Source organism: Cottoperca gobio, chromosome 14 (assembly GCF_900634415.1).
Source record: "Cottoperca gobio chromosome 14, fCotGob3.1, whole genome shotgun sequence".
Taxonomy (NCBI): domain Eukaryota; kingdom Metazoa; phylum Chordata; class Actinopteri; order Perciformes; family Bovichtidae; genus Cottoperca; species Cottoperca gobio.
In genome coordinates this window covers 18995992-19020872 of record NC_041368.1, presented here as the reverse complement: position 1 = coordinate 19020872, position 24881 = coordinate 18995992, and the positions used below count along the sequence as shown (strand labels likewise).

The following is a 24881-nucleotide window of genomic DNA, read 5'->3' as shown; positions in this document are numbered from 1 at the left end:
TAATTCATCATGTATTATTATATATTAAGCTAAAAACTTGATTGATGCCTTCGTGAAATTCACAAGCTACTTGGCAGTCTATATAGAAGCTGCAACATTAAAGTGGTAAATACATTAACACATTATTATTATAATCCAACAAGATAAGATATGTTATTTTAAAATAGCAGTACATGTTGATGCTATACTTTTACTTACGAGTATTTCGACATTATGGTATTACTACTTTTACTTAAATTAAAGATCTGTACTTCGTCCATTATTGCAGAGATGTAAAGCATTTGTAAAACAGTAGTAATGCAGGATATATATGTATTAAATTCTGCAAGATCAGATTAAAAGCGTTCTGTGTTTCTATTTCTCTTCTTGGATGTGAAAATATTGGGCACACTGAGTCATTCAGGCGTCTTGTAGTTCCGACCTCCCGCCACGCGGGGGCGCAGCGCGCGGTTCATCGCACGAGTTTGTGAATTTATCGCTGTCGCAGTTTACTAACGTGGTGGTTCAAAAGACACAAACAACCGTCCATAGCACCAGGGTCTGTGAACTAATTTGACTTTTATTACAAGACATAACCTCGTGGAATAGAGATGGGACGTGAATCTAGGTTTGTCAGAATTACCAGTTTGAGTTGGTGTTTCAATTTTCGGTTGAATATATTGTGACTAACTCCTGTGGCGGGTCAACTTAAAACGTTTAAATGTCGATTAGCATGCTAGCTAAAACCCACAGTTGTTAATTCAGCTCAACCAGCCGTTAATCTCATATACCCGTGGGATATGACATAAAATGTGTTTTATTAATGTAGTTTCCATCAACTGTTGGTCAGCTAACGAGATTATTATGCTGTGTGTTCCCCAGACACTACAGGAAGCGTTCTGCGTCTCGGGGACGGTCAGGCAGCCGATCAAAGAGTCGCTCCCCGGACAAACGCTCCAAGAAAGACGACCGGGACCGAAACAGGAGGGAGAGATCACGGAGCCGGGACCGCCGAAGGTCCCGGTCCAGAGACAGAAAACGACCCAGGTGGGTGTGCTACGTATGTTGACAATGCGTGAGTGTTAAACAGAGTGACTGCAGCTGTTTACACTTAAAGGAACCAAACAGAACAATAAGAGACATGGAGGAGAATCATTTTGCTGCAGCAGCCATCTAAACTAGATTATGGAGCTGCAGGGTTTGTGCAAAAATTAAAAAGCCTTTATTTTACATGGCAATCTGTATTTAAAATGACCAACAAGGATCTTCTTCTAGGTCATTGTCAGAGGTGACCCTGATGAAGACTACCTTCCACCCTTGCAATGAGCCCTTCACAAGATGGAATACACATAGATTTGGAGCTTGTTTTACCTCAATGATGCCATGATCACCATCACATGGTTTACTTTTAGATGTGTGTGCTCATTGCAGTAAAAATTATAAAAGCAAAACCCACATTGGATTTAAATTATGTTGGGGTCACAATGGGGGAAATCAGATTGGCCTCAAAGAAAATCACTATTGCAGTTTATTATAGGAGGGTCTAAATTTGTTAAAGCAAAAGCAGGGGTGTCAAACTTAAAAACTGGGACTACGTCGAGGGTAAGTGGGGTCAACATTTATTGAACAGGATAGACATATTGGATGATATTCCTATTATCGTGTGCTGGATATAATTGTACGGGCCTTGAGTTTGGATTCTTTAGGGCAGACATGTCAGTCATTCATTTGAGATAATAAAATGCAACAAATGTGAAAATGTTTTTATAAGGTGAAAGATTTATATTTTCTCCCTATTCTTCCTGTGCAAACACGTGACAAAACTGTGTGACGTATGCGTGCAACGCCATGTTGGTTGGTATACAAATCAACAATGGCGTCTAAAGCCAACAACAATACAACTCCGACTTCTTCAAAGTATGTTGACTCTCTGGAGTCCTCTGCAAAGGCAAGATTCAGAGGAAAAGTTCAAATCTGCGGACTTGACCCGTACACGCTAAAGCCGTCGGATTATATTGAGGATTTAGATTCATTACCGCCGATTGAATATCGGGATATTGTGAACTACCTTGTGCTACAAACGTCGTGGGCAACCAAAGCACAAATGAAGGCATACAAGAGCTTAGATGCTTATAATGTCTTTGTTTCTGGCTGGGTTGGTAGTCTTCTTACCAAACCACTGAAAGATGACAGGGTGCTCGTCCATGCCCGTGTAAATCACTCTCAAAGAGCTTGAGATGCACCACTCAAGCCGTGGTTTGTGAGTGAGAAGAGCGGCGATGTTATCCTCGCACACTGTGATTGTATGGCAGGATTAAGCGAAGCATGTTCTCACATTGGTGCTTTGCTTTTCGCAAGTGAAGTAGTCTCAAGAATAAGCCAAACAAAAACATGGCTGCCATCACATGTAAAGAAAGTGCCTTATTTACCAGTCAGCGATGTGGAGAAGTAAGGTCTTACAGTGTTCGGGTATATCATAAGCACAAATGTTTAACGTAAACATTGAAAACATAGCTTTAGCATGAGCTCTTACCAGATATAAAGTGGACGCCACACACACGGGTGAATTGTGCTTTTTCTTCTGTTAAATCCTCACGAGTTGCTAAACCAGCGGACGGCGTTCGGTAGACAGTAATTCATCCCTCTTTTGTGGATCGTTGTTTGTGATGACTGTAGGAAATCTAAAGAACCGTTTCTCTGGGTCACGAGTAGCGTTATTACCACAATTATACACTGCGCACACGATTGGCATTTTCTTTCAATCTTAGACGTTTAAATACAAAGAAAATTACGAAGCGTTGCAGCAACTCACACGTGAACCGGCGCCGTCTTGGTTGTGTATATCATCCAACATGGCTGACTTCCGGATTGGGAAATAAGCGTGACGTCACATGCACACGATCTATTGTCTTGTGTGGTTTTATATGTTTGCCTTTTGCTGTCCAGGCGCTCCAGGAGTAGAGAGAGGAGGAGGTCCAGAAGCCGAGACAGGAGGAGGTCGGGCAGCAGGAGCCGGGCACGGAGGTCCCGATCTGGTAGCCCCAGCAAGAGCAGGAGGCCAGATGAAAAGTGAGGATTCTTTTCAAATAAAATCAAACATCTCAAGACATATTTGTCAGCTCTGGTAACCAAAACCATGCTAATCCTTTTCTATTTCTTTGTATCTTCCCTACAGGCCAAGGAGCAAGGAGAAGGACAACATTGATCCTTTATCTGACAAGAAAAAGATTAAAGAGGAGAAGGAGGATGAGAAGGTCGAGGATGTAAGTTCCATATATTCAGTTCTTGTAACTCCTAGAGAGTCACTATACAGTAGGTGGGGCAACGTTTCTGATCTTTCCTTTGTGTCTCCATGCAGCAAGACTTTGACCAGAACAAGCTTGAGGAGGAGATGAGGAAGAGGAAGGAGCGTGTGGAAAAGTGGAGGGAAGAGCAGAGGAAGAAGGCCATCGAAAACATCGGAGAGATCAAGAAAGAACTGGAGGAGATGAAGCAGGGCAAGAAGTGGAGCCTGGAGGATGACGAGGGTGAGGACGCCGTGCTAAAAAACAACAACACAGTTTGATCCAGCATGTGTTGTTTTATTGTATAGTGTCTAAATGATGAGGCAAATACTTATTTTAAATAGTAAAAGTATTGTTTGTATTGTGAAATGTTTACAGTAAATGTTTGTTACTTGTACTTGATAAGTTATTAAATCAATACATTTTTAATCTAGCCAGTCCATAATTGACTCTGCATTTCAGACGATGACGAGGATACATCGGCTCCGATGGATGGAGACGATGAGGAAGAAGGAGAAGGAGAAGAAGGAAAGGGGGAGATTAAAGAGAAAGAGATAAAGGAGGAGAAGAAAGAGGAGGGGGAGGGGGAGAAGGAGAAGGAGAAAGAAACCCCCATGGAGGAGCAGCCGCCGCAGCAGCCGGAGGAGGAGGAGGACGACGTGGATCCTCTGGACGCCTACATGGAGGAGGTGAAGCAGGAGGTGAAGAAGTTTAACATGGGATCCATGAAAGGAAATGATAAGGTGAGTTGGAGGGGGAAATACTTCATGCATCACTATCGACTTCTATTAGAAACCTGTAGGAACTGAATACAGGTTCCCCCCCCCCCCCTCCTGTCAGCTGTCAACATCAGTTTGTCTACTCATGTCGCACTAGATGTTGTCTTTGTGGATGTTTTCTTCCTCCGGTTTGCCAGATGACCTGCATGTTTCTTTCCTCTTCAACAGAAAGGGGGCACGATGACCGTAACCAAAGTGATGACAGTTGTTAAAACCAAGAAAGGACCCAACACTCACAAGAAGAAGGGTGAGCTGATGGAGAATGACCAGGATGCTATGGAAGTGAGTTCTTTTTTAAATTTATATTTTGAACCCTCGTTGATGTTTTGTTTGTGAAGCAGGTCACATGTTTTTATATGTATTTATTTTCAATACAGAAGGCTTTTCTTTAATCTGCTAAACACCACAACATTCTTCTTCTCTCAGATTTAAATTGGATAAAGACAGAAGATAGAAATAGATATACAGATGCTGATTTACACTCTGTTTGACAGTACTCATCAGAGGAGGAGGAGGTGGATCTGCAGACGGCTCTGACGGGCTTCCAGACCAAACAGAGGAAAGTCCTTGAGCCTGTTGACCACGGGAAGATCCAGTACGAGTCGTACCGCAAAAACTTCTACGTGGAGGTCCCTGAGCTCGCCCGGATGACCTCAGACGGTCAGTACACCGAACACGGGAGATGGAGATTTCAGTTACGATTTAGCCACATATCGGCTACCACTGTACTCTCGTGATTTGAATGAATAAGCTGCACATTTAACATCTGCATTGTACAGGATGCTGTACACATCCAAATATAAGCGTCTGATGTCTGGGTTTACAATGATATGCAGCTGTCGCAAAGACAACCGGATTGCCTTTTTTGTTTTCCTCTAGAGCCGACTACTGGCGACAATATTGGGGACTATTAGGGAAAATTATAAGAAATACATTATATTGTGATTCATTCCCAATGCTCTCTCGCTGCTACAGACACAACCACTAAGCTTTATGCAAATAAATGTGTGATAGTGTCACTAATATGCGAATGAGGGTAACCCTTTTTGTGACATTTGGAGCTTCTGCTAGCTACTCCCCATGTAATGTCTTTCTGTTTGGCTGTTTTTCTAATCCATACAGATGTGCACGCGTACAGGCTGGAACTGGAAGGCATTACCTTCAAAGGGAAGGGCTGCCCTAAACCTATCAAGACCTGGGTGCAGTGTGGAGTGTCTATGAAGATCCTCAGTGCTATGAAGAGGTGAGTCTGACTGACCAAAATAACCTTCTAAAGAGTGTAACCCCTCGTATCCCATTTAGTCCGCCCCTTTTGAAATGTGTATACAAGTTTATAGCAGCATTCCTTTCTCGGAGAAGCCAACAATCTCATTCAGTTTGTACGTGACACTTGCTTAATTCCTTCCTCGCATATGTACGCAGGCACAGCTACGATAAGCCCACCCCCATCCAGGCCCAGGCCATCCCTGCCATCATGTCGGGCCGAGACCTCATTGGCATCGCTAAGACCGGCAGCGGGAAAACCATCGCCTTCCTGCTGCCCATGTTCCGGCACATCATGGACCAGAGGCCCCTGGAGGAGTCTGAGGGACCAATCTGTAAGGAATAGATCATGTATACTTCCTTTTAGGCATCACTCTAACATTTAGAGAAATGCTTCCTATTTATATTGAACATATTCAAATGAAAGAAGAAAAAAAAGACTTTAAAAAGTAAGAACCAGGATTGTTGTGGTGTCGTACAAATAAAAATGTAAAATGTATTCTCATCCTGTTTTTCCTTTCTCTCCCTCAGCTGTAATCATGACTCCCACCAGAGAGTTGGCTCTTCAGATCACCAAGGAGTGCAAGAAGTTCTCTAAAGCGCTGGGACTCCGGGTGGTGTGTGTTTATGGAGGGACAGGCATCAGCGAACAGGTGAACAAACACTAATTGTTCCCTGTTAATGTTCCCCGCAGGGCTTTAATTGGCTTACAATGATTAAATGTTTTCAATCAAAGTCCATCTAACACAGCAGCAAAGTCGAGGTAAACGCTGCACAATAACAAACCGTGTCATTGTAATGGTGCAGGGCAGTCCTTGATGGATCATTTAACCAAAAGAGCTCTGCAGAAAATTTGGCTTCCGGTAAAAAAAAAAAAGCTCCTGAACAATGAAGTAACCCTAACCGGGAGTCTCTGATTGCAATGTGGTGGTAAAGACACCAACTCCCATGATCCCACACTAACTTCACGACGTCACCACACTCAGTCTTTCATTATTCATTAGCGACCTCTAGTGGCAGAACGTGACATATTCTACATTCAATGAATCCATCATTTAGGGGAAAAAGCCCAAACTTCATGTGAGGATGAACTTGGATTGGTTGCAGCTTGAGAACAGTGAAATTGATAATATGAAATACTGTAATGGGTGGTGATGGCCGAGTGGTCTAGTGGTACTTAACCCTGAGTTGCTCCAGGTTGAATGTAAGTCGCTCTGGATAAGAGCGTCTGCTAAATGACCTGTGATGTAATGTAACACCGTCTGTAAGATGAGCAAGCTTCGCTGTTTTCGGTCAACTGTTATATTTCAACTGTGAACGTTGCATTGATGCTTTATTGGCTTCCAGATCGCTGAGCTGAAGAGGGGAGCGGAGATCATCGTGTGCACACCGGGAAGAATGATTGACATGTTGGGGGCCAACAGCGGTGAGTTCCTTCACCTTGACCTTCTCACTTCTGTGTTTTTATAGGACGTCAGTGCAAACCAGCTTTTTAAATGCCTTGTGAGCCTTTTTTGTTAACTACCTTGCATGGAATGCATTTTACAATATGATAAAGTACACAATTAACTAAGAGTGCCACTTACTAAACTGTTGACATTATTTGACCACCCTTGGGATCAGTCATATCTGCAAGACAGTGAAGTGTTTCCTGAAGATCAGGGCAAGTACAGGTAGGTGGACCTGGTGCTGCCTCCGTGGTTCTTCAACCTCCAAGCCAGAGACGATCAAGTGTTTGATAGAAGTGTATTGTAACTTATGGGATTATCACGATGTGCAATTATTACGGCTGTCAATCGATTCATTTATCCATCAAATTCATCCCATAGATCAACATTTGCTTGGAAAACGTTACAATATTGTGGCGCGTGAGTGAAGCATTGAATAGAAACATTAAAACAAATCTATAAATTGCTTTTATTTCTAATCATTTACTGGGGACGGGCGCACTTTCGTGAGCGGGGAGCTCCGTGCACGGTTGCACATACGACCCACATTGCAACGATTCATTCTCAACTCAACCCGCGTGAACGCGGTCAGCGGCACCCGGGGGGGCTTTCTTGTCGTTTAGGGGGTCAGAAATCAGAGCAGCTCCAGCTGAAGGGCAGCAACGAGCCCTACCATTGGTACTTCAATTAAATGAACATAACTGTTAACTTGACAGCCCTAATAATTATGTTCTATTAAATAAAAGTAGCCTGAATGCTCACGCAGGGTTCTACAGTGTTGTCGTTCGTAAATAAATAAAACATATTTATATAAAAACCAATTCAACAAATGAAATGGACTCTGGAGCTCTGTTAACAAAGATGTTGATGACGTTATTATGTAAACAAACACAAGGTCAGCGAAAATGATAGAGGTCATGTCCGTATATCGTACGATTTTACAGTTTACTCGTAAATACATTCAAAAGGCACACAAGCAATTTCCCAGTTACTTTCACAGCTCGCACATCCGTAATATTTTGCAGATCTTCCTAATAATGTTTTGAATTTGTAGCTCATCCTGGGAAGAAATGGCACTGCAGAGCCCTGCGCAGCACTGAGCGTTTGCCTACAGATGTGAAGAAATACTGGAAATGTGTTAAGAAAGCAGTACTTGTAATATTTATTGACACTTTTCTGAGCAGTAATTACAATAGAAGGGTTTTTGTTTCCACACATGCGAGGTAATCTGTAATATGTTTCCCTTGTAGGTGAAAAGACGCTTGGTCAGATAATGCTTGGGGCTCCATCTCTTGTATTGTATCTTGAGGATGTTTTCTGACTTTTACAGGTCCCTCATGCCCCTGAGATGGTACGCAAGACCAGAGACAACCAAAACAAAACATTTAAAAATGATAAATCACATAAAACCCTGGCCTCTTGAAACTAGTGCCTTGTTTTGTTAAGTAATGTCAAGTAGTCTTACCATGAAGAAGGTTCTCTGTGTTTAGTAGATAACGTTTCATGTTTTTTGAAGAAGGCAGAATGAAGACGGGCTATTCTCGACGTTAACCGCTTTCCTCTTGCTCGTCTCCTTTTTGGTGTTTAGGTCGCGTCACCAACCTGCGCAGAGCCACATATGTGGTGTTGGATGAAGCAGACAGGATGTTTGACATGGGCTTCGAGCCACAGGTGGGTGTCACCCAGGTGTATACATTAGAAAACACGGTTTCTTCAAAATCTGGATTTTTGTCGTGGATCAAAACCAGCACAATTGTTTTTAAATATATTTATGCTTCCCAGTAAAGCCGAGAAACAAAAGATGAAAAAACAAGAACGTTCACTGACCTCCACGTGCCGTCTGTTTACTCGACCAGGTGATGCGTATTGTGGACAACGTGCGTCCAGACCGTCAGACGGTCATGTTTTCGGCCACCTTCCCCAGAGCCATGGAGGCGCTGGCTCGTAGGATCCTGGCCAAGCCCCTCGAGGTCCAGGTGGGCGGCCGCAGTGTCGTCTGCTCTGATGTGGAACAACACGTGGTAATTCATTTGTTTTACTTTAAATTGGGTTGTTCAAATTGATATTAATAACCCAGTAAAACTCAGACCCCTCATCTCTTTCTGTTTCTGTAGCTGGTGATTGATGAGGACAAAAAGTTCCTGAAGCTGCTGGAGATTCTGGGTCACTACCAGGAGAAGGGCTCGGTCCTCATCTTTGTGGACAAACAGGAGCACGCAGACGCACTGCTGAAGGACCTGATGAAAGCCTCGTACCCCTGCATGTCACTGCACGGAGGTAAGGGGGGCACATTTGGGATGCACTGATTACAACTTGGTGATTTTTGGATATATTTACAATTTGAATAAGAACGTATCCGACTCGTGATTCAGGTCCGCTCCAAAATTGAGTTCTTCCTTGGCCCGCGCTACACCCTTCCACTAAGTTTCATAGAAATCGGGGCAGTAGATTTTCCATAATCTTGCTGACGGACAAAAACAAGAAAGAAGAAATGCAAAGTCTTATTTGCAACAACAAAACCGCAACCGAAATGTAAAATTAAAATCCATTAATAATGTGTTTTTGCTGGGATACCAAATCACATGCTTGAATTTGATGTTTAACAAGGTGTGGAAACTCTGTTCCACGTATGTGCACTGTATAGATTGTGAAGTATAATCCGCTGCCAGACAAATGGGGCCAGTTTGTGTTCGTATTAAGTCTCTAGTGTGAATGTTTCAAGTAAAACTCTTTCTAAAGCTGCATAGGGTATAAATACATTCACTGTCAAAGACTCTGATAGTATTTGGTCTTTCATTTATTCCGTTCCTTCTGTCCTCCTCAGGAATTGACCAGTACGACAGAGACAGCGTCATCAACGACTTTAAGAACGGAGCATGTCGTCTGATGGTGGCCACCTCTGTGGCAGCCAGAGGCCTGGACGTCAAGCAGCTGATCCTGGTGATCAACTACAACTGTCCCAACCACTACGAGGACTACGTCCACAGGGCCGGACGCACAGGCCGAGCAGGCAACAAGGTCAGTTACCTAAAACTGTAATTGTGTTTCGGTGCTTGTTTTGCTGTAAAACAAAATTGTCTGGTTAACCCTCTTTCAAATGGCTTTAATAACTTGTTCTTTCTTCTAGGGCTTCGCCTACACCTTCATCACAGATGATCAGGTTCGTTATGCTGGGGACATCATCAGAGCCTTGGAGCTGTCCGGCTCTCCTGTCCCGCCTGAACTGGAGAAGCTTTGGGTCACCTTCAAAGACCAACAGAAAGCGGTAAGATGAGGAAAAAGGGGCATCTGAAGTGCGTGCGTGTGCATGTGCGTGTGTGTGCGGTGTCTCGATTAGCAATCAGACCCAATTAATTAATCTAGAAACTTGTTGTTCTTTAAATTAAATCTACATCTTTCTCTTTTCCTCCCCTCCTTCATGCCTCCAGGAGGGTAAGATCATTAAGAGCAGCAGCGGCTTCTCAGGAAAAGGCTTCAAGTTTGACGAGACAGAACACGCCTTGGCCAATGAGAGAAAGAAGTTGCAGAAAGCTGCTCTTGGACTGCAGGACTCTGATGACGAGGACGGAGCCCTGGATGTGAGTAATGTTTAAATTTCGCTGTTAATTACGTGATTTAAAAAATTGGCAACATGCTCATGGAACGAAATGCAGCCGATAACTGTTTCTCTTCATTATACTAAAGATCTATGTGGTTTTTGGGATCCTAAGTGTGCCAGTCCAACCCATCTCAATCGTCTCCTCTGCTGTTGTCCCCTTCTCAGATTGAAGAGCAAATCGAGAGCATGTTCAACTCCAAGAAGAGGGTGAAGGATCTGTCTGCTCCCGGTGCGTCCACCGGTCCCTCAGGAGCATCTGCCTCCACAGCCTCTGTCCCCGGAGGGCTGCCAGGCATCGGACCCACATCTGCTGGAAACATCCAGAAACTGGAGATGGCCAAGAGGCTGGCGCTCAAGATCAACGCTCAGAAGAACCTGGGCGCCGAGGCTCAGGTACGTCACATGCCCGAGGAAAGATGGAATGATGTCGGTCTAAATGTTACAATGTGTGCAAAGCACGCTCACTCCTAGACATGTATAAATAACATTTTCACCAGTTTTATTTGTGTATTTATCTCAATAACACAGATAGTTGTTGATTACTGTGGTCACTTCCCTCGGGTTGTCCCTCGGTAGCCAAAAACTTAATTAAGAGACCTTTTTTGTTATGTATTACTCTAAAACTTAAAACATGCAAAAGCTCATGTTGTTGTTGTTGTTGTTGTATTCTCTGGTCAGTTAGTTTCATGTGTTGTGTCAAGTTACCCTTTTCCCCACATGGACCAAATAAAGCCAAACTGGTTTTCTCTTCATGTACAGGATGTGATGCAGCAGGCCACCAACGCCATCCTGCGGGGTGGCACCATCATGACACCCTCAGTGTCAGCCAAGACCATCGCGGAGCAGCTGGCGGAGAAGATCAACGCCAAGCTGAACTACACCCCCGTGGAAAAGCTGGAGGAGGAGCGGCAGGCGGCTGAACAGGCCGAGACTGTCAAGAGATATGAAGAGGAGCTCGAGATCAACGACTTCCCTCAGGTGAGCAGCACGCAGTGCCGGGCTGAACTGAAACATTCAGCAGATCAGTTTTATTTTAATCTTTTAATTTGTTTTTTAAACTGATTGCAAATTTTTGATTTCTGGTTCTTTTTTTATTTTGGTAGCAATTATTTAAGAAACTGTGCCGTGTGTGTGTGTGTGTGTGTGTCTTTCCTCGCTGAATAATCAAGCATCTTAAAGAATAAAACAAAATGTACATGCTTTTTATTCAATTCTGAGAAATGTGTTATACTGTTTTCTACTTTGAGGTAAACTGGTGCGAAAGAAAGAGACAGAATCTAGCAGAAAGATTTATAGAAATGTTCCTCTGCTCGTCCCCAGACGGCCAGGTGGAAGGTGACATCTAAAGAAGCTCTGCAGAGGATCGGTGAATACTCTGAAGCTGCCATCACCATCAGAGGAACATATTTCCCTCCAGGCAAAGAGCCAAAGGAGGGAGAACGCAAGATCTACCTGGCTATTGAAAGTATGTGTCCGGGAAATCATTTCTCAGTGTTAGATTTGAAAGAGTTTTTACACTTCCAAATCGTATCCCACGCTCTCTTTTAGCATCCTGTTAGCTACCGCTGGGCTCTGAATTCACTCCTATTTTCTTGAGAACCTCATAAACTGTTTATTAATGTTGTGTTTGCTTTCTAGGTGCAAATGAACTGGCTGTGCAGAAAGCCAAAACGGAGATTACACGGTTAATCAAGGAAGAGCTCATCAGATTAGTAAGTATCTTATGCTTCTTGAAATCAATAACCAGAGCTGGAGCTCATGCTGATATCAGATTTTTAGAGCTGGAAATGTAAAACATGGCAGGTTGTTATTCAGTAAATATCTTATGAAAGATGTTGCTTATTGTCTTTTTATTTTTTCTTTCCAGCAAAATTCTTACCAGCCGACAAGCAAAGGCCGATACAAAGTGTTGTAGAGAAGAAGCAAAGGCTCGCTGGAGGAGTTTCTGTCTCTCAACAGTCCTCTGTCATCTCAAAGTGGTTGAAGAATATTTTAGTCTATATTTTTAATAATGTACTCTTGAATTATTAAGTTTAGTCTATGGTTTCGTGTTTATTTTTCATCCTTTTCCCCCTTTAGTCTCAGTTGATTTCACCCTGTTGTATGTACAAGCAACATCCCAACCATAAAGAAATAGTCGGATGAAAGATGTTTTTACATTTCTGCACAATAAAACAATGTGTTGCTATGGAAATAAATATGTCCAGCTGTTTGCATTAACACATCGTGTGTTCTCCTGCCTATGGTTTTAATTATTCAATAGCCTCTCCTTTGTATATTATTCATCAGCAGTGTGAGTGTTTTTTGGTAAACATTGACGCTGGATTATGGCTCAATTTCAGGATATTAACATAAAAAACATTAAGGATTATGCAGCTTTATTGGATGCAAATAAACAGTTTTGTGTAATTGCAATCAAAAGACGCGTTTGGATGAGAAAGTGGTTCAGGAGGGGAAGGAGACAAACCTCTTCGCACCCCCTGTTTGGTACTCTGCGCATGCGCAGACTGCGCTCCCCCGTCTTATTAAATTTTAATGGAAAATGGCTGCGTTTCTTATCCAAACCTCTGGAGCTGGGCAATAAAAAAATAACAAAAAAAACCCGACAACAAACTGAAGCATCTCGTTAACGTTCACGCCGAAACAATCCGATGTCGGTATTTAACGCAATCTAGCCGAAGTCTTGTGCTGCGAAGATATTTGGGGGAAATGGATCGACTCACGCTTTGAGGGATGAAAGATCATTTTTCTCCTTAACCCTTTCTGCAACGAAATCTGCAAACAATCGAGGTACAGTAACCTTAGATGTAATTGTGCAGGCAGGAGGGTGTGTTTTTATTGTTGCATGGCCTACATGTACCCTGTTGGATCGGATATCTGCGCACTTTTTCGCTCTTTCGTTCAAATGTTAAACCCTTTTCTTGGAAACCGTTATTCGGGCCAAAAAACGAGGCTAAATGCAGCCTTGCTGTTGTAACGTGACATGGAGAAGATGAGGGTTTGTCGTCAAATATGCGGAATCCATGTGCATGTTTTTTTGTGAATGAATATTACTACAGACTGTAGTGTTTGTGATAGTAAAGCTCACACCTCCTCGCATCCTGTGTCCTCTGCTGAAATCTCACCAGCAGCAGCCCTCTTCCAAGTATTTATAGCTCAGCATGTATTTACATTAAAGAGCAGTTGTGTGTGTAAAGCCATAGGCCTACTATTACATAAGTGTTATTGCAAGGTTATTGTGTGTTTGATTATAAAAGAGAAAACAGTCATTTTACAGCCCCCTCCACAAGGAGGTCAGAGGTCAGCTGCAGACCACCAGCTGATAGGCACTCAGCATATTGCTCAAATGCACTTCAGCATAACTTTACTAACTCCTTAATAACCCCAATTTACATTTATACAACATTTATATTTATAATAATTGTGTTTGGGTGATTCAAAATCTGAATATTCTTTCTTGGCCTAGTTAAATTAAGGCTATTTTAACTTTTTGACCAGCGTCCAAATATAAAACGAACCGACAAAAAAAAAAACCCTGACATATTTGATGGGTTTATATCCCCAAACACCCAGCAAACAACAAACTGAGTGTGGACTTGGAAGATCAGAGCATCTTCAACATACAGGCACACAACCAGACACCCTGACAGAACAAAACAGTGGCAAGGGAAAACCTCATGCATTAATAAAGTTACACGAATTGGCAGTTGTTTTGACGCTATGCTAACACCAAAATATACTGCAAGGCTGAGTGACAATGTTATGAAACTGAAAAATAAAGCTTGACTACACTTCACAGCAGAAATCTCTCCTTTGTGTCGCTTGTTGAAGCTCATTGTTGCCCCTAGTGGCCGTTGACCGTTATGGCTGTGCACGCCATGATGCAAAGACTCAACGCTAGAAGTGGAGATTTATGCTTTATGAGAAGTGTTTTCAAAGTGTATTTTTAGGTTTTACAAGAGGAAAGGTTAGGTTAGCCTCAAACCTAAGAGACATTAAATGTGGAAATATTAACTCAGCCCTTATTGTGGAATTTAATATGTTTTGCAGTTCGTCTGCATGCTGTCTTCTGCTTCATTTTTATTTAACAGCACCGACTCCACACAGAGATATTAGTACTTTTATCTATGAGTGATAACAAGGATCTTAAGAAGTCTTGAAAGGCAATAAATGAATCTAAAAATAAAGCCTTAATTGGTATAAAAATCGTTTTTATCTCTTCAATTTTGGTGATAGTAAAGTTGGTCTTACATTTCATTTTGTGTGGCAATAAAAAAGTCTTACAAAGTCGGAGCCTTGGTGATAACACTGTTGCAACTTATTTCCGACCCCCAGCAGAAGATGATGCGCCAGGTGACAACCAGTGACTTCTGCATGAATAGCAGGCCGTCATGCTTAGCAGAAGACGGCCACCACCCCGCCTCCCACTTTGACCTGTGCACCCAGGCCAACAAGTTCTACCCTCCTCCGCCTCCGTCGGCCCTTCAGATGACGCTGGCTCCCATGGTCTTACCCACCCAGAGCCACAAGCCCATGGTGTGCCAGAGACAGGAAGTGCTCGGGGACTCGGCAGGAAAAATAGCCGGCATTAAAAGCACTGATCAAGCAACAGATGACGGCAAGAAGAAGAACAAGGCTGCCGGGAAGACAGGCAGACGCGGGAGGCCTTTGGGAACCACCAAGCTAGCCGGATATAGAACCAGCACAGGGCGACCCCTCGGCACCACCAGAGCTGCAGGGTTCAAGACGAGCCCGGGAAGGCCGCTGGGTACAACCAGAGCGGCGGGGTACAAGGTCAGCCCTGGACGGCCTCCTGGCAGCATCAAGGGCCTCTCTCGCCTCAACAAACTGGCTTATGGTAGCACCTGCAGCGGAGCGGCTTTCCCCTATCCGCTACCACACAAGGAAATCCTCTGTGAACCTTCCTGCAAAGAGAAGACAGCTAATGAGTAAAGGCTCCTCTCTGTTTCCACTCACCCTCCATCAGTTGAATAAGAGACGCATGTGTACAGGTTTCCTGTCAGATACTGGGGGAGATTGTAATCTTTCCCAGTCCCCTGTGAGGAGGAGATTTTCTATTATTCGTGTTGGTGTCATCTGTGTGCCTGCCACCTGATATAATACTGTTTTGTTACTGGAGATCTATAGTGTGCGGCAGGTTTCACTTCACGTTGCTGTATCTGTTTACTTGGGGAAAAAAGTAATACCAGATGTTCTTTGAGCAACTGAAGTGGTAGTTTATATGTAACTTTACTTTGTGTTTTCATCACACTATAGTTTGAATTCCATATTAGCTGACGTTGGATGTTCTTGCTATTTAAACGAACACATGCAAAGCGAGAAAGGAGGAAAGAGGGACAAGTAGCAACATTGTCTTTGCAACGGGAAGGTTTGTCAGAAATGTGGTCATCACTTCAAAGAGCAAAATGTTATATGTAGCACCTTTTACGTTACATTTGTAATCAGAGGAACAGTTGGGGGTCAAGTGCCTTGCTCAGTGGCACTTCAAAGACAGATGTACAGATAAACCTCCAGGCTAACAACAACCCAAAACTGAAATCCAATAATTCCAACTTTCTCCACGTGGCTCCAGAATTAACACTTAAAAACATGACTCCTGCTAATGATGTCTTACTGTTCACTCTAATGTCACCTTGCAAAATGTCTACATATTATTTGCATGCAAATGTCATCAAATGTCATTTTTTTTACTACAAGTATAAAACTAAAATGCATAAACGTTGACAGCAACTCAGTTCATCTCCTGCTTTTCTTATAACCTGCTTATAATTGACCAACGTGGACCGCGGCTGATCTCGGTCTGTGGATAAACGTTTGGATAAATGGTGTTTGTACTTTCTGCTTGGTACCGGTTCGCTCTTTATTTGAGGTGGTTCATGTCGACAGTTCAAAACCTCTACAGAAACTGGATATTTGTGATCCTACTTCTAGTAGATTTTTCCTCAGCTTGCCTGGGGCTGGGTGTCATTTAAAAAGTGGTGTTACTGATTTGATTTTGCGTCAAATGCCAAAATGATAAATCACTTTGTTTTGCTACATTTATTTAGCAAAATACACCAAATTTCTCAAAATCATTCGTGTTTAATTTAGACTCAACACAAAGCAGCTGAAGAACTTTGCGTGAATAAAATACAGTTTACAATTAGCAAAATGTTGATGTGAATCAGTAAATATCTGATCAAAGATGAAGTTAACTAAATTCTGAGAAAGCATTCACTTCCAGCTTTTTAATATGCAACAGTTTTGGTACTTGGAGCACATTTGGACACCCAGCTCTGTCTCTCTGCATTATTTATAAAGAGTTAATTTTGTGGTTAAAATCATCAAATCTGATTCAAATTTGTGATTTTGTTTTAATGCGCAACTCCTACAACAAAATGGGGCCTAATCAGTCTGTGTTGTACCTTTGTGACTTTTTTAAAATGCATACATTATAGTACGTATACTATATATTTAAGAGAGTTTTTAACATTATCTTTTCACATTGTAGGGAAAGTCTGTCACCCAAAGAATTACTTCTTATCTTTAATCCATTAAAACCACTGGTTGCATTATTTGAAACTTGTCTAACAAGCAAAATTTAAGTACAAATATAGATATATTTTTGCTTTAAGGTTACATTTGTCCTCAAGAAAATGAGCAGCTGGATATTCAAAATGTCGTATCTGTGTCATGACTGTGTTGCTGGATGCACTGACTGATATGCCAGTTATATTGTAGTTAACTTAACTATCTTTTAAAACAAAAAGCATTTATTTGATGTGATATTTGTGTGACAGACATTTACTCCCAACTAAAGCCTCAAATATCGAATTGGTATTCTTGCTCACAGATTTAAAAAAAAACTTAAAGCTACATGTTTTGATTTGCATTTTAATGCTGAATCATGAACAAGTGAGACCATCACTGATGCTTCACTGCCGGCCTCTCTTCTGCCTTCTTACACTGTGGGGACTCTGCAGACAGGTGGCGCTGTTCCTTCAGAGCAAACAGCCAAAGCTGTAGGAGTTACATCAGAATCAGAGGGAACCTTTGGAACAGATCACTTCCATTACATCCATTGCTTTTAATAAAGACGCAGAGAAAAGAACAACAAATAGTCCCTTTTGCTGAACCTTATGGATCACGTAGAAACTGCTTCCACAGCTGTGAGACGGACTACACATCTTCTCAGTCATGGTCTCATTTGTTTACATTTGAATGATTATGTATTGATGTTATCATTCATACATCGTAAATGAAACTTTCAAGTGTTGAGTTTAACAATGACAAGGTCAAATCGTGTCTGTTTTTTGTTTTTTTATGTTATTTATTATGTTGTTTCAGGAACATTACCATCGCCCTTAGATTGAGTGTGACTGTTGGGGAAGCTGGTGTTTTTGTGAAATGTGAAATAATTTAGTGCAAACAGGCCCCAAGACAGAAATGAAAGCTGCAGTAGCTTTTATTAGTTTAATATATGTCATTTCTCAACATGCTTAATGTTCCGTAAATACAGTAAATCAGTCAAATATGATTTAGATCCGATATGACTGATACGTGTCGCTGTATTGTATTTTCTTTTGTTTTTTGAAATGTAAAACTTTGTATTATTCATATTCAGGCGTTTTAAATCCTAGAGTGAAGAAATAGTATCGTAGCTTCACTGAGTTGCTCTCATGGTGAAATATAAAATGGTTAAATTTGGTGCAATAATCTGTTGTATGTATGTATTGTACTGTGGAAACTTTGATACTATCACTTTTTATTATGGTTGTATTTTTATACTTGTGTACAAGGCCTTCTATCACTTCTTTTGTTGATGTGTGTCGTGTAAACAGGTTACCCAAATGTCACATACAAACATCCTTCTCACCCTCCTTTACCAAAGACTATGACGTGATCTAACTGTAGGCACTTCGCTATTTGATTTAAGAATAATAATCCGACACCTCACAAAAGAACCTAAGCATGAAAGTTAAGATGTAAAATGTAAAAGAAAAAACACTTGGAGACCACTATCCCATCAAAGATAGTATGATTGTTTGAATTAGTAAAAGAAACCTTTAAATTGTTGCATCTGCAGCCATTAAAATGCCACTTTCTTGAATGCATTGTAAATTGATATACATTGACAATGTAAACTTAGTTCCTTGCATCTTATAGTATTTATATCATCTGTTATTCAACCTTTAAAGTATTTCTCTTTTTATATATAATTCACATGTATGGAGTTTATGGCTGACACGATGCCTGGCTGTTTTACATTCTTACGTTTTATTTACAGTGTTTGTGTTTGAATGGTTGTTAAGTTTTTGTTATTACTCATTTAGTTGTTCAGTCTTTTTGATGCCTATGATGAGGTGGAGTCTGATGAGATATACATGCTGGCTGAATGCACTGTCAGCTGGAAAAATCCTTTTTCACAGAAGACGTTTTGACACGTCACAGTACAGAAATCACAGTCACTGCTTACTGAGACATTTGAATATACCCTTAATGTTACTAGTCAAGATGTCCGCTGTGAAAAAGGCCTTTTGTTGTCCCGCTCCATCTTTTAGGTAGCCTCTGCTCCACTAGCTTCTGCAACTTAATGTTTGTTATTTTAGCTGAAACATGTTTTGGGGTTTGTATATCCATATTCTAGGCCAACTGGGTATTTACTCTTGTACTGAAGAGCACCTTGTCTTTAAACTAACGTGGAAAAAAAGATTATTTTGTCAACGTTCAACAGCTCCCTGAAAGAACAGTTTGTAGCGTCTCTACCACCAACTTCTGTAAACCCGTGCAATCTGTCATTGAAGGCGTGTTTCACTAGCGGTCCTTGGTCCATATTCTAGATACATGGATATTCCCACGAAGGTGTTTGGCTTGTGGGAAGTGATGTTTGGTGAAGGCAGCTAAAAACAGACAAAACAAAAAGATGATATTAAAATGATGGTTGTTATCTGGGCATATGGAGTAAACCAAATCCTGTTGAGCAAGGCTGTGTTGGATTATAAATCATTTGTGTTACAAGTGTGATATTAATTGAGGCTTTTATTACCTCTAGTAGTAGATATTCATTTATCTCAGAATTTAGAAAGAAACCCAAATGAATGTTTCATCTTTTTAGAAAGACTAGTGATGACACCTGCTCTCCTGAGATGGATCAACTTTGGTTTGAAGCACAACATGGTTGCGACCAGGATTAGAGATGGAAGTGTTTGACTTTGTTAAGATTGGGGTAAGAATTCAAGCAGGACTTCCTTTTCCATAAGAATGTCTGAACATCACGACAGTTTTGTGTCATATCATCTGAGATATTTGTCTTTCCTCACTGTTAGCAGACTTGTTTTAAACAGTAAAGACCTTCACATGATAACAGTGTAATGACTGATGTGTTTGCCAGCATGTGAAGTGTAACCTCAGAGCACCCCGTGTACATCTGTTTCACATGCTTTGTTAAATGTAGGACAAGGTGTAAGAACTTATATGTTGCAAAATGCTGTTTCTTTCTTGAGTTTTGTTTACTTGATGGACAGCACTGACATGTTGTAATCATGACCCTCCAAGGAGGACACTGCAGAAGGAACAAGAGATTAATGGATGATTATGGAAGGTGGATCACCTAAAATAGACTCAATAATGTGGTTAATTTATTGACACTACTGTCGTTTTTATCTGTAATATTTCAAGTTAAATCAGTGCACAGGAGTTGATAGTTTATGTTATATTTCCTTTATTTTCATTGTTTAAGTGATTTCTTTCTCTCACCATCATCAGCGTTTAATCAACACGTGGTCTGTTGTCTGTACACGATGATTTCCTAAACTTTGACCTCACATGTTGAGTGTTTTTGAGACGACGTGAAGCCTGTAAAGCTTTCTATAGTTCACATTTTATTCCTGCATGATTGTTGTGGAACGTTCAAAGGTTGTGTAATAAATCTGAAAGTAACACATTCTGCTGAAACATTGTCTTTAAATGTTTTTCTTTGCAAACGAGCCAAGAGGATAATCTGATCTCTGCGTTAATCTCCCCGTGTGTTTGTTAGAAAATATCTTTAAATAACTGATTGATTGGAAAGAAATTAAAGAAGAAAACAACAGATTTTTGTGATTCTCACAATCAATTTATTTATTTATTTGTAGAGTTTTGAACATTGACTTTTCATAAATGTTTCCTAAAGATTGTTAACATGTGAAGAGTTAAATTCACTCTTAAAAGGATGATGAGCAAACTCTTCTTCACAAGGTTACATTTACATGTTTACCAGTTTTATGGTGTTAGCACTTTTTGAGTAGAATAAAGAAAAGTGATGTGATTTTGTAATATTGGTACAACAGCATCACAGTGTGCAGTACAAACAGCATTATGTAGAGTAATACAAAGTAAACATTAAATATACATATTATGAAGATATGTCATAATAAAAATACATTTTAAAAACATGACATTATGACATTAATTTGACAGAAGCTCAAAGATCCAAATCCATTGATACATTTTTACATACATGATTTTGTTTTATTGATTTCTTTCGTTTATCTTACATAATCACGTCTGTATATATAAAACTGATTAGACATTTTGCATATGCAATGTTTTTCCATGCACAGTATATAATGACAATGTTTAGTAAATATAACTAAATATATATAATAGAATCAAATTTCAATAAACAAGGTTGTTTAATCCAAATAAAGAGAGAAATTATTTGTTTTCCATTTCACCATTTTACTGAATTGACACATTAAAAACAGAAAATATAAGAAAGAACATCACAGGCCCACCTATTACGTTTGATCTCTGCAGCAGACACACCTCAACATTTACTGTATAGAGACGAGTCACTCTTTAAACTCCTGTGAGCTCACACAACTCAGCAGTGTCTCCATATAGTGGTGATTGAAGCCAGAATCCAGGAAAGAGAGGCTGAGTGAACGTGGTCTGGACTCTGTGGAGGAGAGTCATGGTTTCAGAGACGTTGTAGAAAGAGAGAGTCCCTGCCCTGTGATCCAGGTAAATTCCTACTCTGGAGGACGGAAGCCCTGAGATGGAAGTAGAAATATTGTTATGTCTGAAGTTATAACTGCCACTGTTACATTTTAATGACCAAGATTTGTCATTAAATCCAAATACACATTCTTCTATGTTCCCTGTTCTTCTAATATCCTTATTTGCAACTGCTATACAAACAAACCCGCTCCACTTCACCTCCCAGTAACAACGTCCAGTCAGACCCTCTCTACTCAGAACCTGCCGCCGTTGATCAAATCTGTCTGGATGATCTGAATATAACTGTTCTACTGCCATTGATGTTACTTTTCTGTTCCTGTCACTCAATGACAAACTCCTGTGTGCTGTATTTGAATCCAGTGTGATTTGACAAGAATATTTCATAAATTCTGCTCTGGTTCTGGGCTCTGCTTGAGGCATTAAAACATCCACTTCAGTCACTGCCAGTGAGATGTGTCTCCACTCCTCACTCAGAACAGCCTGCAGTTTATCTCTGGCCTCTGACACCGCCGCGGTCACATCCTCAAAAGAGCGCAGAGGACAGATATCAATGCTGGGTAAGTCTTTAGACTCACTCACACGTGACAACGAGGGGTAGTTGTTTAGGAAATGCAGGTGATCCTCTGTGTGTGAAAGTTGTTGAAGCTCAGTGTCTTTCCTCCGCAGCTCAGTGATCTCCTGCTGCAGCTTCTCCTCAAACTCTTCAGCTTGACTCACTTGAGTTTTCTGCTGGGATCTGATCTCCTGCTTCACTTCAGAGCTTCTTTTCTTAATGAGATGGATCAACTCAGTGAAGATCTTCTCACTGTCCCTCACTGCTTCATCAGCAGAATGATTGATAGCCTCCACCCTCTGTTGAAGCACCTTGACGTCCTTTTCTCTGTCCTGGACTCTCTGTTGGACCTTTTCCCCGGCTCACCCCGAGCTCCTTCTGCCTCTCAGCCCTCTCTGCTGCAGCGGAGACTGTGTAATGGCCTTTATGATCATCCATGGAGCAAAGATAACAAATGCACTGCTGATCAGTGCGGCAGAAAATCTTCATCACCTCGTCATGACGGGAGCAGATGTTCTCCTGAAGCTTTGAGGTGGCTTCAACCAGCTTGTGTTTCTTTAATGGAGCTACTTCATAGTGAGGCTGCAGGTGTTGCTCACAGTAAGAGGCCATACACATCAGACAGGACTTGAAAGCTTTCAGTTTCATCCCAGAGCAGAAATCACAGGCCACGTCTCCAGGTCCTGCATATGTAAGATCAGGTGAAGCGGCTTGAAGTCCTACTTTCTTCAGTTTCTCCACTAACTCTGCCATCATTGTATTTTTCCCCAGGACAGGCCTCGGTGTGAAGCTCTGCCTGCACTGAGGGCAGCTGTGGGTTTTCTTCTCATTCTCTTCATCCCAGCAGTCTGTAATACAGCTCATGCAGTAGCTGTGCCCACAGGGAATAGTCACCGGATCCTTTAGAAGATCCAGACAGATTGAACAGCTCAGTTGTTCTCGATCCAGAATCACTTGCTGCGCCATTTATTCTCTCGACAACAGTGAATATCAGTTAGTTTCACTCTCGGCTTTCAGATAAATGCTGATGCTCATTTCCTCATTGTGTGTTCACTGATCTGCAGTGTGTGTGTGTTACAGCTCTTACATGTAATCACATGGTGTTTACACCCATCTTTAAACTTTCAGATCTGTTAAAGGGGAGGGAACAACACATGTCTGAGCAGGAGGAGCCTCGCTGAGCCAGTAGATCAACTCTGGGTGGGGTTTTACGAAGTTGTCCTTCATTCCAGGAAGAGGAGTGGTTTGAGAGTTGCAGTTTGTTTTTAGCCCTCAGTTAGTCTGCCTTTCAGATAACTACAGAATAAATTAAAGAATACCTAATACTACGACTACTACTACAGTACTACTAATGATAATGATAATAATAAACATAGCACCTTACACCATACCTGTCAACATTGGAAACTCAAAATAAGGGAGGTTTTCTGGCGGACTCTGTCCATACCTTAACACAGGGGTCGGGAACCTATGGGTCGCGAGCCATATATGGCTCTTTTGATGACGCGTTATGGCTCGCAGACAATTTTGAGCTGACATTTTTTAACATGATTAACAAGTAATAAACAATTATACGGTGTCATTTTAAAGTAAAACATTTAGCAGCGGATTTGTTTTTAGTTCGCCCCTCTCCTTTCCTCCGCTCTGTCTCTGACTGCACAGCGCACACACTTACACACACGTGTGTGTGTGTGTGTGTGTGTGTGTGTGTGTGTAGCCCTGCCCTTCGCAAAACAGCTGAGGAGAAACTGCGCAAAGCAAGCAGTAGACCGGGGGGTCAAACTCATTCACAGAGAGGGCCAACATTAAAAACTGGGACTATGTCGAGGGCCAAACACGGTCCACATTTATTGAACAGGGTACACATAAAGTGCAAAAAGATATGGAACATATTTAAATCAACTGCAAACGGATTGCTGAGCAGTTCAATTAAAATATCTGAGCAGCAAAGTCGGCACATGCTCTCAGTTGATCAGCAGAATGCTGTCGGGAACACAGAGGTGGAGATGTTTGTCAGTGTTTGGAAACATGTAGTGACCAAAGTTTCCTTCTGCATCAGAGTCTCCCACAGGCAGCTCGGCATCACACATGTCCGTGATCACACTGAAGCTGCAGGTTTAACAGTGAGATGCTTCGTTATGTCGCACAAACAGTCCAGCTCACATCGTCCCAGAGATCTGTGGTGTGTTTCCCTTTGCTTTCCAAAAACTTTCATTTCATTCACACATTTAGATTCTTCCTCAAATATCTTTTCCCGTGGTTGTGCCATGCATTGATTTAATTACCAGAACCGGCGGGCCAGTTATGACAGACATATGATATTTTCTCGCGGGCCGGATATAATAATAATAATAATAATAATAATAATAATAATAATAATAATAATAATAATAATAATAATAATAATAATAATAATAATCTCAAGGCGCTAAAATGCAGGACAACAACAAAAACAACACCAACAACAACAGACATAAGAGGTTAAATAGGTCATAATTGCCTTGAGTTTGACACCCGTGCAGTAAACACTGAAATATGAGATAAATAACGTAAGCGTTTAGTTTATTTAATAAAAGAGCACGTGTTCAATGCAACACTGATACTGCTATTAGTACTCGGAGACGTGTTATTCTTAAAAAAATGCATGCATAACGTTGCGTTCAAATTGATTAAATATATGGCTCTCAAGGAAATACATAAACAAATATTTGGCTTTTATGGCTCTCCCAGCCAAAAAGGTTCCCGACCCCTGCCTTAACAGCTCTCAGCCCCCAGCCCCCATATCATGTACATGTAAACACATAAAGGACGGGTTTATACATTCAGGAAATACATGTCTATTTAAAGTATATAATACTTGTACATACATGTTACAAGATGTATGTATTTTATTTATTAGTTATTATCATCAATGTATTTGATGATTGATGAGTTGTGTGGCTTTTGTTTCCCCGACGAGTAGCCTACTTCAGAGTC

The 24881-nt window shown here is 41.2% G+C and overlaps 3 protein-coding genes across 4 annotated transcripts; 2 read left to right on the top strand and 1 right to left on the bottom strand.

Moving 5' to 3' along the window:
* The first annotated feature begins 446 nt into the window (after window positions 1-446).
* ddx46 (DEAD (Asp-Glu-Ala-Asp) box polypeptide 46) lies at window positions 447-12571 on the top strand. Its single transcript, XM_029448095.1, has 23 exons — window positions 447-607; window positions 862-1026; window positions 2926-3048; window positions 3155-3242; window positions 3338-3506; window positions 3726-4006; window positions 4211-4324; window positions 4537-4702; window positions 5165-5285; window positions 5465-5640; window positions 5837-5958; window positions 6653-6731; window positions 8342-8424; window positions 8610-8774; window positions 8868-9030; window positions 9578-9771; window positions 9881-10018; window positions 10182-10331; window positions 10517-10744; window positions 11111-11329; window positions 11672-11816; window positions 11990-12063; window positions 12219-12571. The coding sequence occupies exons 1-23, from the start codon at window positions 591-593 to the stop codon at window positions 12264-12266; spliced, it is 3228 nt and encodes a 1075-aa protein (XP_029303955.1). The 5' UTR covers window positions 447-590; the 3' UTR covers window positions 12267-12571.
* A 115-nt stretch (window positions 12572-12686) lies between these two features.
* LOC115018857 (UPF0461 protein C5orf24 homolog) lies at window positions 12687-16777 on the top strand. Of its 2 annotated transcripts, none has more exons than XM_029448097.1 (2): window positions 12687-13141; window positions 14690-16777. In XM_029448097.1, the coding sequence occupies exon 2, from the start codon at window positions 14693-14695 to the stop codon at window positions 15302-15304; it is 612 nt and encodes a 203-aa protein (XP_029303957.1). In that variant the 5' UTR covers window positions 12687-13141; window positions 14690-14692; the 3' UTR covers window positions 15305-16777. The 2 variants fall into 2 exon arrangements, with proteins under 2 accessions (XP_029303957.1, XP_029303956.1); XM_029448096.1 differs by having other exon boundaries at window positions 14687-16777.
* A 3805-nt stretch (window positions 16778-20582) lies between these two features.
* Window positions 20583-22914, bottom strand: LOC115018678 (tripartite motif-containing protein 16-like). The gene is given in 2 exon segments (XM_029447813.1): window positions 20583-22261; window positions 22263-22914. Coding segments are annotated over 2 exon segments (1680 nt in total). The 5' UTR covers window positions 22872-22914; the 3' UTR covers window positions 20583-21190.
* Window positions 22915-24881: the final 1967 nt, after the last annotated feature.